Below are 17,944 nucleotides of genomic sequence, written 5' to 3' on the forward strand. Positions count from 1 at the left end.
ATGGTGATGGTGTTCCATTGATAGGCATCTCCAGACTGAAGCAGGAGGCCCTGTCTTCTTCTGTTGGTGAAGTACATCCTGTCAGTCATTTTCTCCACAACCCCAGATAAGTCTTCCTTGTTTTCATGTCAGTGAGCATTCTCATCTTACCATGACGTGATGGGGTGGGGGTAGGAGCTCTAAGATACTCTACATAGATGTATCATAATTACAAACCATGAAAAGGGACATGTGTGCTTACCACAGGTACTTTTACCATTATTTTCCCAACCCTGATTTGATCAAAATCTAAAGCTAAAGGCTGGAAACTTAGGTTTATTTCAAGTTTAATTGTTCACATTGAGAAAAACCTCAAGGTGATGTAAGCAGGGTACTAGGGTGGAAGAAGAAGCAGGGACCCAGCTGCTTTGCACATCAGAGGGACTGAAAGTGAAGAGCAGATTGGATCAGCAGCAAAACCACAGCACAGAGCCTCTGTTCACTTGCTTTCACAAAATCATTCAGTCTCTTCGTCCTGTCCTCTCCCACCCGTTCTCATTTCACCCCCTAAGATGCTGCTAGGGTAGATGACACCACCCAGCTCTGAAGATCCCTAGGAGGAAGCAGAACCTTTTGCTTGAGGAGTTTACCTCTACCCAATAGATGCTGGGAATGAAGATACTGCCTGCCATGCTTGGGACTCTAGGGTTATTCAGGGAACTCTTAATCCTCCAGCTGGGCCTTTGGAGCATCCTTGGTAAGTCCCCTCCTAAGAGGACTTCTGGTTTACTTTCTCAATGTTCATGTCCATGATAGTTTTCCTTGTTGAGCTTGCTCAGTGGAGAGGGACGTTTATGTCCACGGTGTAGCTCAGACTATTGCCTTTGCTTCTTGAAAATGCTAGAGGATGTAAGTGAAATCAGAACATGCTTGCTGTTCACCTACCAACAAGAGCAGACACTGAATCCATTGCTTGGCCGAGTTGCCTGATGTCCTGATGGTAAGTAAAGATATTTTAGCAGGTGTTATAAATACTTAAGTACAAATCCATCACTATTACTAATAATAGCTCTATGGCTGCCACACTAATGGGAAAGAAATCCCATGTTTACCCCAAACAGATGTCAGCAGGATGGTGTAGTGCTTAATTGGATGGGAAAGGTGTTACATACCCGAGTTTATAGTTGTGGCCATGATGACTATCAGATAATGTTCAGTCTGGATAAAACCCCTCTGTGTTTCTGTGGGAGGTACTCTGAGAACACCAAATAAGCAGCGTTCTGTGAAGTAGAGGAGTGGAGCTCTAATGGTGCTTCATTTTGTTGGGTGAGATGACTTGTAAGTAGTTGCCAACTGAACATAGGAAACAGTGCTCCACAGGTGACCCTGGCTTATCCCTGCATGGCCTCTTTGTGAACAAAACCTGCATTCCCTTCTCTATCTTGCCACTTCTTGTGACTTTGTGCCTGAAAGGAACCATGCACTGTACAGGGGAAAGGCCTGTGGAATGCTTAGCAGAAGCTCCTTATTCCTTAGTTAATTCTAGGCTGAAGCACATTTGAAGCATTTATTTCCCACCAGAACACATGTATCAGTTTTGCACATTTGTTTTAAATTGGGAAATATAACCACGGAGGTCTTGTGGAATGTCATCTTGGGTTCTAGAACTATGAAGTTTGGAATTTAACTCTGATGTCACCAGACCACACATCTAGAGGGAGAGTGAAACATCTCCTCAGTCATCCAAGCCCTTATTTATTAATAGTCCATTGCATAGCGACAACAAGAGACAAATATTAAAATGATTCTATTTAATTTGAAGGGATCTATGGTAGAGTGGCCTCTGTGGAACAAAATAAATCTGAATTCTGCATCGCAATTTGGATGTAGTCTATATTTCATTCTTCTCCCCTGTGTGCTATAACCTAGTATCCATGCACATAAACTTGGTTATTGGATTGGATCTTTAGTACCTTTGCTACCTACATTATAGATCCAGTTACATTTCTTTTCCTTTCTTAGCTCTCCTTTCATTTAAAAACATATAATAACTATATGATACCCTTTGCTATGGCTATAGTGCCTACCTATGGTAAGTCCATGAAAGTAAATCTTGATACATGTTAATGGAATTTTGTTAATAGTTTTTTTCATTAGTACCTCCCACAAAATCCAATTAAGTGAGAATTTAACATGAACACTTTAAGTAGTTCTGGTTTTAAACTTTGTCATCCTTTTTAAGTTGTCAAATACTGTGTGTGTGTGTGTGTGAAGTGTGATGTAGAGTTACAATACAGGCATATATTATAGGTTACTTAAATCAAGTGGACTAATTTGCCTGGTAGTATGGCTCAGTGGGTAGTGGGTAGAGGTGCCTGCTGCCAAACCAGAAAACTTGATTTCAGTCCCTAGGAAACACATGGTAGAAGGTGAGAACCAACTGTTGCATCTTGAATGTTATCCTCTGACATGTGAGGTATACACACACACACACACACACACACACACAACAATTCCTGTGCATATGATATACAATAAATAAATAAATAAATAAATAAATAAATAAATAAATCCAACAAAATATATTTTAAAAGGATATTGGTTGAGAAAGAAGCATTTGGTGACCTTTGGAAATGTGGCTCAGTGGTAGAGCACGTGCCTAACATCCTTGAGGGCTTAGGGTTTATCCTCAGCACCCTGCTGTCCTCTCCCTCCAAAAGAAGAAAGTAAATAGTACTCTTTGGTAAAAATAAAAAATGTATTATTCTGGACAAAACGTATGGCAGTTCCATCCCTTAAAAATTACACTAATGAGCCTTTATATCTTGAAGAATTCCTGTGACTTCCAATAACTACTGAATTCCTTATAGGAGTGTATTCTCAAACTGTTTAAGAATGGTTTAAACATATTTCCCACAGTTATAGTGATATGAAATGCTCAGGAAATATGCTTTCTGTGTTTGTCAAAAAAGAAAAAAATTAGAGGAACTCTCCCCCAGTTTCAAGAATGTCATTTCTCTCCTGATGGAAATAGAGTATAAACACTGGTGTCTCATAATGCTAGGAAGTTCTGAGTGCAGGTGGAGATTACCACTCATTCAGCTGAGGCTCACCTGAGGACTTCAGCTTGTGTGTGTCTGATCTGGAATAAAGGCAGTGCAAAATCTTTGACTGATCATTGATGGTTGTGATAAAATAGTCATAATAAGGCCCAGTAAAGAGACAACATTTACAGCCTGGCTCCTTTGAGAACACAGTGGATAGAGTCATATTGCCAACTTGGCCTTGACTCTGTCTTCTTTCTCCTGAAGGTGAGCGTTGTGCTGTTTCTGCGTGGAGTCATTTCTAAATTGGGTCCGAGCAGACTGGTGCTTTAAGCCAGTCTATTATCCCTTGACAATACATCATGTCCTCACCCCACTTTAAGACATTTTTATTTTTAAATTTCGTGTATATTGTGTGTATATATTTGTATCTGTATGTTGTGGGTGCACATGAGTCTAGAAAAAGGGATTGGATTCCCTGGTGCTTCAGTTATAGTGGTCATGAGCCACCTGGTATGGATGCTGGGAACTGGATGTGGACCCTCTGGAAGAACAACAGCAAGTGCTCTTACTGGCTGAGTTATTTCTCCTGCTCCTCTCTGACTCATCTTCATGACTCCAGTTAGTCCTGTTGAAAGGTTCACATGGAATACTGGAAACAGAGCTACATCTCTCCCCAAATTCCAAACACATTTTGTGTATCATGAAGTGTCTGGTACTTATGCAAATAGTGAGAAATACACTCTTAGACTTCGGATTTCCTGGATTGAATGCAAACAGATTAAGCCATGTTCTGATTAAATCCTTGACTTGACTCACTAGCATTATGAGCCTCTTTAAATTCCCATCACTTCCTTTCCTGCACTGTAAAATGATCCTCTATTGTATTACTAAAGTTGAAACTATTACCAAATTTCCACGGGACTTTCCTGTTTAACTTCTATTACCTGTATGCTTTGCTGTTACTTGGAGTTCAAAATTTTTGAAAGAAAAATGTTGAAAGTATTTGTAATCAGGATCATATGATGCAATTGACCTTTTGCTTGATTTCTTGGACAAGCTCTGTTACACAATAGTTAAGAATGAGTATCTAAAGACACCTGATCAGTAGCCCATGGCTGTTACTTACTGGTTATGTGACTACAGCAACTCTAGTTCTCAGTTCCTCATCTAAAAAAGAAAGCAGTCATGACATTCCACTGAAGTGTTATTTTGACGAAGTGCCTTGATTCTGTACAAATACCCAAGACATTGTAGAGCATACTGTCAGTGCTGTGTAAACTTAGCTAAGTTTGGTTCAAATTTTAATTAGCTCAATTGTTTGCTTAAGTGGTATTGGGCAGTGGTATTTCCTTTCAGGCTAATAGACCTAGTAGTTCTCCATATCATCTGTTATCTTGAGTGCCAATATGCGTTATCTTTTGAGAGTTAATCAGTTTCTCTCATACAGTGTCGGTAAAATGAGGCATTTGTGATTTGTAATTTACTTCTCTCAAGTTCTCATTTCCCTTTTCTTGAAATTACTTACTATTGTGTCTGGCTTATACACTCTTGCACTTATGGTTTATGTGTTTATCCCATAATAGGGATGTCTTATGGACTTGTATTCAGGTACATGTATGGATTTCATTCTTCATATCGCCAGAGTCAGATGAGTATGCCTTGACATTCCTGTTAAATATAGACCAGGGAGTGTCTGATGGACCATGTAGGACAGTCACAAACAAAAACAAGTTTCTCTGGTAGGTCTCTTTAACACCTTGTCTTCTTCCCTAATCTAGCAAACAGCCTGGAATTCACATCAAAAATAGTTCACGGTTCAGAAATCCTCAGCTGGAGAAACATTCAGATTTTAGCTGCATGGTCATGTCTTTTTCCATTTTCTTTCTGTACTATTAGAAAAGTGGGCACTGGGGAACAATCGGCTGTTCCTTCCCACAAGCCAACTGTGTTTTCCAAGGTCAGCCATATCTGGGGCTGGGGAGCCACTGAAGCACAGCGTACCATCTCTGTAGCAGGCTGGATTAGGGAAGTGAGGAAATGGACTGGAGGGAAGTGAACGTGGACTTCTCTGTACCTTTTTGACTGAACACACTTTTACTGAGGATCACAAGGAAACACCTTTCCCCTGACAACATTTGTAAAAACTTGACAGAATAAGAGGGAGCTCACCAAATGCTACTGTCAAACAGCTTTTAAGGTTGGCTTCTCTTCCTGACAGATTTGTGACCAAGGGAGAGGACCTAGCATCTCTGGAAAACAAGGCCCACTTGTACCAGAAATATCCCCTTGACCAGAAACGTCTGTAATTTATCAATATGAATTTTTATTCCTTGGAGTCACAAAAATAATTTCTGTTGCTCACTGGATATTTACAGACCTAACTGACGGAAACTCACCCTTGATATATAAGATGGACAAGGCTCCATGAAGTTGGATGCTTGTGAATCTTCCTAGCTGGGGAGCAAAGGCAATGAACAATAGGGTCGAAGGTGACATTTACCACCTGGTAGACTTGTAATGAAGTACCAAGAGTCAACTTGGAAAGAAAGCCAAAGCCAAAACTCTTTAGTTCATTGTTGTGACCATGTCAGTCAAGACTTTCTGGTCAGTATAATTCCATAACACCTCTATTTATGTGAAAGAATTACATCTTTATATAGAATTCCCTTTTCCATCTCTATGTTTGTTTGCCTGACACAGATCCTACTCTTTACACACCACTGTTAATCCCTTGGAAGTATCTAAGGTTAGTTTTTTCAGAACAGAGGAACTTGAGGAAGACCTTTATATTTTTATTTTGGCCGTGAGACTCACAGTTTTTTATGACTTTTGATAATTACTCAACTTATATGTCAGTTTTATAAATTTATCCTAATACAAAAACAGTAACACTTGGCATTTACTGTTGCCAAGTATAACCTGTGTAGTACCAAGAACTCTTCCTACATATTCTCATTCACAATGACTTGTTTGGATAACAGCCTGTGATTTGGAGTGAGCAATGGACCTGGGTTTAAATTCTAGTCCTGAGTTTTTCTCCCAATAGTTGGTTACCTATGGTAGATGGCTTATTTGTTCTATAATTCAGTTTATTCTACTTAAATAAAATACCAATGACCACCCCCATAAAATCATTGTGATAGATTGAAGCAACATTATATATGATTCCTTAAATAGGGTTATTGTGGTTCAATAAGGATCAGGATAAACAAATAGGCCAAATAGATGTTTATTCAGGGAGAAATAACTTACAACCTAGACAGATGAACACCAGGAAATTCCACCAGATGCTCTCCTGTCTGAGTCATGCCAGCAAGAGAGCTTTTCCCTACTCTCTCTCCAACCTCCTTCCACAGGTCACTTCCGCCCATGGCTCCACCCCCAATGGGCGTGGTCAGTGCCACAGAAGGACTATCTCACTACATAGGGTGATTCAATTTATAAATTGTCAAAATTTTACAATGGTTTATAAGTGATACGAATTCAGCAGAAGATACACTTCAATATTTGAATTTTGATATTTTCTACAGATAGCAATATGTGCTGTAATAGTCTTTTGCAATGCTGGTTGTAGCCCTACTCAACTATGCAATCACTTAGGTAAATGACCAGTACCATCCAGTCTACTGTATTGCCAGCATTTTTAGTTAGTATATTCTAAAATTATATAAAGTACCAACACTTAATTAGGAAGTAGACTTTTTGTTAGTTTATTTGGGCTAACTGTAGACTAATCTGTTTTGAATAAGTTTAAGGTTGAGATATGGTGCTTTATAGGCTAGGTTTACTAAAAGAATTTTGACTTACAATATTTTAAATTGTGATGGGTTGTCATGACACGATTCTACCATAAGCCCCGAAGCACATCTATATGCCCCAAAATGCTTAGCATATAGTAAGAACTTAAGAGTCAGTAACTGATGGAAGTAGGTGCAGAGATCCATAGCCAAGCACTAGGAAGAGCTCTGGGAGTCCCCCTGAAGAAATGGAGGAGGAATTGTAGTGAGGGGGGATTGTCAAGTTCATGATGGAGGAACCCACAGAGACAGCTGACCCAAGCTCCGGTGAGTATTTAAAGACAAGTGATATTATAAATATCAGAGAGGCTGATTTTAGACAAAATGATTTCAAAATTATTGGTAAGAATTAGAGATATCTGGATTAATGTCTCTGTCCTTTACAACTAAATTTTTAAAAATTAATTTTAATTTAAAAATTATTTTTCATTTTACATACCAATTCCAGTTCCTCCTCCCTTCCATTTTCCTGCCCCTGCTACTTCACTACTTCCTCCTCCCCACACCCATCCACTTCTCAGAGGATACAAGTCCTTACTTGGGGAGTCCAAAGTCTAACATAGCAAGCTGAGGCTGGACTAACACCCTCCCCCCACCATGTCAAGACTGAACAAGGTATCCCAGCATAGGGAATAGGCTCCAAAAAGCCAGTTCACACCCCTGGGTTAGGTCCTGATGCCAGTGCCAGCCTCCCCCCTCCAAACTGTCACCCATGTTCAGAGGGTCTAGTTTGATTCCATGCAGGTTCCCCAGCTGTCAGTCCATAGTCCATGGGCTCCCACTAGCTCAGGTCAGTTGTCTTTGTCGTTTTTCCCATCATGCATTTGAACCCCTTATTGATATGATCTCTTCTCTCTCTCTTCAGTTGAACTCCAGGAGCTCAGCCCAGTACTGAATCTGCTTCCATCAGTCGCTGGATGTAGGTTCCATGAAGACAATTAGAGTAGTTATTTATCTGATTAAAGCAGAAGGCCCTTTCAGAGACCCTCTCCCTTATTCCTTGGAGTCTTAGCTGAAGTCATCCTTGTGGATTCCTGGGAATTTCTCTAGCTCCAGTTTTCTCTTTAACCCTCTATTGGCTCCTTCTATCGAGATATTTCTTTCATCGGTCTTCCCCTCCACCCCTCCCCCAACTTGGTCTTCTTAATTCTTCATGTCCCCTTCCTCCATCTCCTCCCTTCTATCTCCCCCCTTCCAGCTTGCCCAGGAAATCTTAACTATTTTCCTTTCTTAGTCCCTCCATGTGTGTCTCTCTTAGGGTCCCCCATTTTTTTTTTTTTTTTTTTTTTTTTTTTGCATATAGAGTATTTTTTATTTAATTTTATATAACAAAGTCCAATTAAATGAAAACAAACATTTATACACAATATTTGGGAATTTGGGCGTCGTTCTTTCCAAACTACTTCCTGCTGGTAAGGGGCGCTGTCTTGGGGGATTCGAAGAAGATTCAGATATCCTAGCTGTAGTCTGTAGGGCTGTTTTGTCCAGCTGTTTGGAATGTAGGATCAGCTTGTACTCTGTTTCAGGCGGTCTGGTGTGATCAAACCACATTAGTCTGGAAGGAATCCACATCTTTTCATTTTCTGTGGAAACAAAAATAGAAATACTTTTCCCCAGTAACTTGTTCTTCAACTTAAATTTTGGAGTCAAAGCGTTTTTTTTTTTTTTTTTTTTTTTTTTATTATTATTATTTTACATGTCGATCCCAGTTCCCTCTCCCTCCCTCCCTCCCTCCCCCCAAGCCCTCCCTCCCTCCTTCCCTCCCTTTTGCCCTCTCTACCCTCTCCCATGCACTCTAAACACCCTCCCCTCCCAACCCCCCACCACAATACAATATGTAGGGGAATGCCATCCAGTTGGGGTCATGTAGATCTGACAGGTCCTGTGAAGTAGGGACTAGGGCTTCTCTCCTATCTCTAGAATAAGGCAGTTATCCCTCCATGGGGGATATGTTTGCAAAGTCCTTTTGTGCACCAGGGATACATCCTGGCTCCACTGTCTGAGGTCTCTTAGACTGCTCAGACCTTCTGGCTGAGACCCATATTCAGGGGAGTCCGAGTCAGACCTCTGTTGGCTTCCCAGCTATCAGTCTAGTGGCCCTTAGCTCCTCCTTGTTCAGGTAAGCTGTCTCTATGTACTTCTACCGCATGGTCTTGTCCTCTCCATCTGCTTCTGGGTTCTAGTTTGACTCAGTGTTTATGTATGGGTGTTTGCTCCTGTTTTCAACAGGCATTAGTTGAGGACTCCATGGAGAAGTTAGTTGTTGATCTCACTCTCCGGGAAGGTCATTTATGATAGCCTTTCCACGGAAGCTGAGATTGTTAGTTGGGAGCAGTCTTGTAGTTCCCTCGACCTTTCTTTGTGTTCAACTTTATCTTCAAACCAATATTGGCTCCCTCTTTTATGTTCTCTCTCTCTGTCTCTGTCTCTCTCTCTCTTTCCTATTTTCCATTCCTAACCAGGCTCAATCCTCCTAGTCACACATGCCTTCCTCTCCTCCCTCTCATTTTCTCCTACTTCTCTCTCCATTAGCTGTCCTCCCCCACTATACCTGAGGTCTGGGGGACTTGTCCCTTCCCAGTTCTGTGAGGGACTTTATATGAATCTCTTAGAATACAACTTGTATCCTAGTTCCTCTGGTGATGTGAATTATAGGCTGGTGATCATTTGATCTAGGTCTAAAATCCATATATGAGTGAGTACATACTGTGTTCCTCTTTTTGTGACTGGGTTACCTCATTCAGGATGGTTTCTTCAAGTGCCATCCACTTGCCTGCGAATTTCAAGATACCATTATTTTTTTCTGCAGAGTAGTATTCCATTGTGTAGATGTGCCACATCTTCATTAACCATTCTTCAATTGAAGGGCATCTAGGTTGCTTCCAGGTTCTTGCTATTACAAATAGTGCTGCTATGAACATAGTTGAACAGATGTCTTTGTTGCATTGATGTGAATCCTTTGGGTATATGCCTAAGAGGGGGATTGCCGGGTCCTGTGGTAAACTAATTCCCATTTTCCTGAGGAACCGCCATACTGATCTCCAAAGTGGCTGTATGAGTTTGCACTCCCACCAGCAGTGGAGGAGTGTTCCACTTTCTCCACATCCTCTCCAACATAAGTCATCACTGGTGTTTCTAATTTTAGCCATTCTGGCAGGGGTAAGATGGTATCTCAAAGTTGTTTTGATTTGCATTTCCCTGATAGCTAAGGATGTGGAGCATTTTCTTAAGTGTCTTTCAGCCTTTTTGATTTCCTCCATTGAGAATTCTTTCTTCAGTTCTGTACCCCATTTTTTAATAGGGTTATTTGGTGTTTTGTTGACTAGTTTCTTGAGTTCTTTGTATATTTTGGAGATCAGCCCTTTGTCGGATATAGGATTAGTGAAAATCTTTTCCCAGTCAGTGGGCTGCCGTTTGGTCTTGTCAACTGTGTCCTTTGCCTTACAGAAGCTTCTAAGTTTGAAGAGGTCCCATTTATTAATTGTTTCTTTCAGTGTCTGTGCCCCTGGAGTTATGTTCAAGAAGCGGTCTCCTATACCAATTTGTTCAAGGGTACCTCCTACTTTCTCTTCTAAGAGGTTCAATGTGGCTGGATTGATGTTGAGGTCTTTGATCCATTTGGACTTGAGTTTTGTGCATGGCGACAGACATGGGTCTATCTGCAGTCTTCTACACACCCTCATCCAATTGTGCCAGCACCATTTGTTGAAGATGCTGTCTTTGCCCCATTGTATCATTTTAGCTGTTTTGTCGAAAATCAGGTGTTCATAGGTGCATGGATTAATATCAGGATTTTCAATTCGATTCCATTGGTCTACCTGTCTATTTTTATGCCAATACCAGGCTGTTTTCAGAACTATAGCTCTGTAGTAGAGCTTAAAGTCAGGAATGGTGATGCCTCCTGATGTTCTTTTATTGTATAGGGTTGTTTTGGCTATCCTGGGTCTTTTGTTTTTCCATATAAAGTTAATTATTATCCTTTCAAGGTCGGTGAAGAATTGTGGTGGGATTTTAATGGGGATTGCATTGAATCTGTAGATTGCTTTTGGTAAGATTGCCATTTTTACTATGTTTATCCTACCTATCCAAGAGCATGGGAGGTCTTTCCATTTTCTGGTATCTTCTTTAATTTCTTTCTTTAGAGTCACAAAGTTCTTATTATATAGATCTTTTACTTGTTTGGTAAGCGTTACACCAAGATACTTTATGTTGCTTGTGGCTATTGTAAAGGGTGATGTTTCTCTGATTTCTTTCTCTGCCTCTTTGTCGTCTGAAAAAAATAGGGCTACTGATTTTTTTGAGTTTATTTTTACCTAGCTTCTCTGGGGTTGATTGTAGCCTGGCTATCCTTTGATTTATGTTTAATACCCACTTATGAATGAATACTAAATTTAAGAGACAGTCTCTAAATTCTTTACCAAGATGTCATGTCACTGTGACTGTCACAAACTCTAGCCCTAGAAGAAACTGTGTTCTTAAAAAAAAAAATGAAATCAAATTTAAATGTGATTATAAAGATGTACATACCTTAAGAGAAAAACTAATAGATGACTATAAAAATTCTTCCAGTTTACTTATTTTATGGTCTCTGCTGTGTTTTAAGTCCTGTTGTATGAATTTATACCATGTGTGTAATTCACATGGTGTTACTTCTCTTCAGGTCCATTTCAAAGCAGCCTCAGTTTTCATTGTATGCTTTATCCCTGAGACCAAGACACAGGGGTTTCCTCCAATAATGGTTCCTTCCCAGATACAGTTCTGATTTCAACTTAGATGTATATGTATTACTGTCATTCAGATTTCTCTAGACTGTCCTAGAATTTCTGGGAATATCTTACTTATGGAATAGGTTCACTTACCACAAAGTAATACGTTTAACCAAAACTACAAGACATTAAATGAGTGGTTTCTGAACAGAGTGCAGCTCCCCCATTACAGTCCCATGTTATTGTGTTTCTGATTTTGTGGCTGTGGGAACTAGCCTATGACGGGAAACACAGCACTTTGACTTTCTGATGTGGTGCCTGTGATTTTCTCAAGTGTCTGGGTTGATGACGTAGTGTGTTTAGTGTGAAATTACAAGGCTGTTCAGGGGCTTGGTGTAGACCTCTACTTCAAAGGATTCCTGCCTCCCGGTTTTCTAGGAAAGCTGTAACTCTTTCCTTAGTAAGTATACTCTTCCCCTCCCTTCATCATCTCTAGCCTTTAAGGTAAGCAGAATATGAGTTCTCTTTCCCACCTTGCGAGATGGCGGGTGAAAAAGCCGAGAAGCCTGATAAAAAAGAGAAAAAACCTGCAGCCGAGAAGGCTGGTGGGGATGCCGCAGGTGCTCCTGTGCTGCTGCAGCCACAAAGGGTGACCCTAAGGTTAAAAAGCCCAAGAGCCGCATTGCAGCTGGAGCCCTGTCCTGGTAAGAGGAATTGGCAGGTATTCCCGATCTGCCATGTATTCCAGAAAGGCCCTGTACAAAAGAAAATACACAGCTGCAAAAACTAAGGTTGAAAAGAAGAATAAGGAGAAGGTCCTTTCTACTGTCACCAAACTGGTTGGTGGTGACAAGAATGGCAATAGCCGGGTGGTTATGCTTCGAAAAATGCCCCGTATTACCCTACTGAAGATGTTCCCCAGAAACTGCTGAGCCATGGCAGAAAGTCAGCATGTGAGAAAGCTGCTGGCCGGCATTACTCCCAGGACTGTCCTGATCATCCTCACCGGGTGCCACAGACGGAAGAGGGTAGTTCTCCTGAAGCAGCTGGGCAGCAGATTGCTACTTGAGACGGGACCTCTTGCCCTCAACAGAGTTCCTCTGTGAAGAACACAGCAGAAATTTGTCATCGCCACCTCTACAAAAGTTGATATCAGCCAAGTTAAGATCCCCAAACACCTGACTGATACTTTCTTCACGAAGTAGCTGCACAAGCCCAGGCACCAGGAGGGCGAGATCTTCGACACAGAGAAGGAGAAATACGAGATTACAGAGCGGTGCTAGGCTGATCAGAAAACCATGGACTTGCAGCTTTTGCAAAGATCAAAGCTGTTCCTCAGCTTCCTACCTTCGGTCTCAGTTCTCTCTGACAAACAGGGTGTATCCTCACAAACTGCTTTTCTAAACTGCTATCAACCTAATTAAACAGCTTCATATGTTAAATCAAAAAGGTAAGCAGAATACATTATCAAATATCTAGAGACTTCCCTCCTGATTGTAGACTTGTCTATATCTGTAGCCTCTACAGCATGTACCAAAGTATCTGATGTTGTTTATCTATCATACTATTTCCTGATAGAAGCTAAAGGGATTCTTGATTAATATAATACACTATTGGTAATTTTATTTTCCTAAAATAGTTTACATTTCTATGTTCATCTCTGACATTGTGACCAAAATTAATCCAATATTCATTTTTTTTTCATTAATTTTACTTAACGACTGCAACCATTTTTGAAGTTTCTATAAATTGTAAGATTTTTCATTGGAAGGTTGGTGACTCTAGATTGGGACTTTCTGTACAATAATAGTAACAATCAAAGCAAGACAGTTGAAGTAATTATAGAATAGCATAAGGCATTTTAAGGAGTGGAGATACGATTGTGCGGACAAGACGACTGGGTTTTCCTAGAGGTGGAGTGGGGTTACATTCCTCTTCTTTCCTGAAACCTTCCTTGACCAACTCAACCAGAAGGGCTCTCCCTCTCTTAGGATCTGAAAGCTAGGAGATTATGCCATGTCTAAGATTTAAAACATCAATTGCAAAATTTTATTAGAAACCATCGCATTCCCAAATGATCATAGACAGTGGGATGTCTACACTCTTAGAGTATGGACAACAAAAAGACACCGTATCCATATTATCTGGTGTTGATTATCACCATGTATTAGAAGTTCTGAACAATGTCCATGGTAAAACATTCCCCATGAGAATATTTTTGGTTTAAGTAATAACTAATTAATATTTTACCATTGAGTTTTAATAATATGTATGTAATTTGTGAGTTAGTATATTTGTAATATTCATCCTCAGAAAAAATTTCACTCTAAATGAAAGTTAACTCAGAATTCCCCGGCTGTAGAGCTGGCCCTGAGAACATATGAGTTCAATTCCTTGCACTCACTTTAAGCATGAATTATACTCAGAATCACTAGAGTGTGTTTCTGGACACTATCCCCACATTCTTCGTGACAGTACATACTCCTAAAACATTTTTTTTTTGGTGGTTTTATTTTATTTGTATGGCCATTTTATTACTTGTTTCCTTTTGTGATTTCAGGTAATATATTTTTCATATGTATATGAAAACAGATAGGAGCTGTTCAAAATAATACAACCCAATCTTCTCATTAATTAGACACTATCTGGTTATCCATTTGTGTGTAGAATTCATATAGAACATAACACACACAAAAGTAGCTTTTGGAAGACTTTTTCAGAGGCTTCTCTATGAAATCCTAGGGGTGGTAGGTGTTTTTGTTGTCTTACTACTGCATGTCATTATTCTTAATTGGAAATTCTCCATCAGATATGAATGTTTGAGAAAAGCAGCAGGAACAATAATACCAAGGACAAAGAGACTGGGAGTTGGCAGATAAGTCAAGGACAAAAACCGACTTTAATTATTTTCTCATCAGAAAACGTTTGCTTGTGGAGACAATCCAGTGAAGAATAGCTGTGTGTCATGTAATTGATTGGCATATTTAGAGGCAGGAAGAAAGAAATTGTCAACTTCCTTACCAGACAGAAAATCAGAACTGTGACATCTGACTTAGTGGATCATTCTTGACCTACTAACATCAGTTATAGGCATTGAGGAGGAGGATGAGAAGGAGGTGGAGGGGGAGAAGAAGAACCTTGCCTCATTTGCACACAGAGTGACTATTCTTCATTTCTATTGCTGTAAAAGCATCCACCTTCTATTTATTCTAACATTTGAAAAACCTCTGTGCCAGGTAATGTGATTGTCAATCACCTTTATCCCACTGAGATAAATAGTTGGAAGTCACAACAATGTTTCTGTCATTGCATTCCAAATCAGTGGTGCATTTAGAGCTAATCACAAGCTCTTTTCCACGTGTGTTTCATGTGCTCTTCAAGGGTACAGTAGCAGAATGCTAAAGACAGGCAGAGGTTTGACTGTGCTATTAGCATGAGGTAACAGTTCTCTGGCTGAATGGAAGGGTAATACATTGCAATGGGGACATGCTTTGTAGACTAAGCAGTTTCAATAACATACTGAGGGAAGTGTGTGTGTGTGTGTGTGTGTGTGTGTGTGTGTGTGTTGAGAGTTAATACTTGAGAACTTTCCAATTTTTATAGTTCAATGTATATTTAATTTTGAAGAAATTGAGGGTAGGTTAAACGGTCCCAAGTGTCCTTTCCAAGTACACACGCTGTACTGTCAACTGGATATAACTATACTAAATAAATGTTCCCATTTTTCACCAATTCTGTGCCTTTTATATGTCTACCCAAGTTGGATAACATATTTTTTTTTCTTCATAACTAGGAAGTTTAAATGTCCCCCAACTGTGCTCATCCTATTCGTTGTGGAACAACCAATGATCTTTATCACTTCCAGAAAGCCACGACCCAGCTATGTGAGACTATTGAACTAATGAATAAGGCTTTGTTTTTCCACTTCATTAGACTCTAATACCTCAACAGTCTCTGCTGTGATGGTCAAGGGATATTCATACACTGAAGGAAAGCTCAGGCCAAGTGCTTTATACTTAGGTACAATGTTATTCTCCCATTGTTGCACATATTTGTTTCCCACATGGAGGCAAATTTCACAAAGGTAGGCAAGATTTCTAATTCCCCTACCCTCTAACAACGAGGACACAAGACTCCTTTGAACTTTGCCTTCAAGCTTGGGTTTACTTGAAGAGAAAAAGAGTAGTCCATAATAGATTTATTTAGAAAAAGTCTTTATTAGTACATAATTGCTCCATAGATTGAACAGTAAGTAAATCAAGGGCAACAGGCCTTTGTCTAAAACCACCTTGCTGTTCAGATGTACCCAAGAAAACAAAAAAGGGAAGTGAGCAGGCGGAGGTCTCTTAACTTCAGAGAGGAACAGAGCTTGGAGGCAGGGTTACACTTGGTCTTTCCACCCTTGGCTTCCTTGTTTTTGTCATAAATCTGACCACATCAGGTATTGTATTGTTAAGCACTTCCTTTTGGTCAGTGACCTTACCCTTTCTCTTCAAGTTTTTGAAAACACCGCCTTTATAATTTACCTTTTGATTTTCTTTCTTGCTTATTCTAAACATATTGAAGCAACTGAGCTATGACATCTTAAAGTGAAGTTGTTTGAGAATGCAATACAGTTGCAAATAAGTCAATAACAGGACATGCTACAAGTTCTCTGTGGGTCTCTCATCTCTACCTGGCTCCTGAGGATTCAATCAAATTCCAATTGCTGTTGTTTCAACTCTAAGCAAGAGTTGATTATATCTGGGTAAAAGTTACAGTGAGAAATTTATTGTTAGGAAATAGTTAAGATAAGTTCCTGAGCATTCTTCATCTTTAAAGGAAGCTTTGATCATAATCTCATTTAGGCATTACTATAGCCCATGAAGCTATCAGTCTACTCAGAAAAATACTGGAGGATGAAAATTAGTGAGGAGGTGGAGTAGGTTTATTACTATGAAAAAGAATAGTTCAAAAGTAAGAAAGAGACAGGTGGTGGCACATGGCTTTAATTGAAGCACTTAGGAGGCAGAGGCAGGTAGATCTCTGTGAGTCTGAAGCCAGCTTGGTCTACATATTGAGTTCCAGGACAGAAAGGGCTACAGAGTGAGACTCTGTCTTAAAAATTCAAGCCAAAACAACAAAGCAACACAACAATAACAACAACCAACTAAGAAAGATTCATAGAGGTGGAGGAAAAAGGACTTGAAATATTTTAAGACCCTATATTTAGCCTCTTCTTTAATGTAAAAAGAAAAAGATGGAAAGTCCCACAAAGTACTTAATGAATGGTATCTGCCTATTTTGCTTATTTCATTTTACCAGCTCAGGGAATTCTACCCAGTAATTTCTTGATGCATCAGACATAGCAGTTATATGATGAAAATGATGCCCAAAGACTCCTAAAGTTGTCATGATCATGCCATTTCCTCTGCTCCTTTTCCATTTGGATTTCAAAAAGGAACAACATAGCCCTTCATTTATGAGAGTGAACACTTACAAATGACTGTTTTCTTGAGCAATTGAAGCGTATGACTTTGAAGCCAGCTTCTGGTTAGAAATATCCATATTGGTAGAATCCTTTGTAGACCAAATTGCACACTTGTTTGTCTCAAGAAAGGGGTATGGTTAAACATAATTTTAAGTTTTATGATTTTCGTGGTTTTAATACAACACAATTATAGGTTGATTAGCAAACAATAATGAAATTATAAGAACTGTGTGTAAAGTGAAGTGACTTTGGCATCTTATGTTGTCTTTTTTAGAGAAGAGCTTTCTCACATGCCTAGGTTTCAAGTTTATTTTATGTGTTAAGGTTACAAGGTGCCTGATAAATTAATGATAAAATAATGCATAAGTTAATGATAATATAGCTCATTCAGTGACATAAAAATTTTAAATTGTTTTTCTATGCTATAGGTTTTGTTCGCTTTTTTCTTTTGTATTGCTTTTTAAGACAGTGTCTTGATATATAGCACAGGTTGGCTTGAAAATTATTGTGTGATTCAGTCAGTTCTTTTGCCTCAGCCTCTTAAGTACTAGTATTATCCATATGGACCACTACTCCTGGCTTGTGCTTTTATAAACTCTTGGCAATTATTAACTCAAGGCTCATAAGTCATTGGAGGAAGGCATGTTTTCAGGAGAAAAACTCGCTTCCCCCCAAACGAAAAGAGGCATATTTCCAAGATATCTTTCTGGTAGGTATCTCCCAAAGAGGTGGGGTGCTCTTTTTCGCTTTCTGCTTTGTAATTTATGCAGACTTCAGCTATCATCACAGCATATGCTACCCTGTGATAGTTATGCTTAGTTGCATGTCTCTCAGTATTAAAGCAATGGAAAAACAAGAGAATGATTATGTATGCTATCATATTGTCTGCAAATAATAAAACTTTGAACACTTCCTTTCCAGTTTGTATCCTCTTGATCTTATTCA

The 17,944-nt window shown here is 39.5% G+C and overlaps 1 protein-coding gene and 1 pseudogene across 1 annotated transcript in view; both read left to right on the plus strand.

Moving 5' to 3' along the window:
- The first annotated feature begins 360 nt into the window (after positions 1-360).
- Btla (B and T lymphocyte associated) overlaps positions 361-17,944 on the plus strand; it is a 31,560-nt gene continuing 13,976 nt past the window's right edge. The window contains exon 1 of the mRNA XM_051191544.1: positions 361-736. Coding sequence (XP_051047501.1) covers positions 643-736 — 94 coding nt within the window. The 5' untranslated portion in view covers positions 361-642. The remainder of the gene's footprint in view (positions 737-17,944) is intronic.
- On the plus strand, positions 12,071-12,933 carry LOC127227211 (60S ribosomal protein L6-like; annotated as a pseudogene).

The sequence above is a fragment of the Phodopus roborovskii genome, unplaced genomic scaffold (genome assembly GCF_943737965.1).
Source record: "Phodopus roborovskii unplaced genomic scaffold, PHOROB, whole genome shotgun sequence".
NCBI lineage: Eukaryota > Metazoa > Chordata > Mammalia > Rodentia > Cricetidae > Phodopus > Phodopus roborovskii.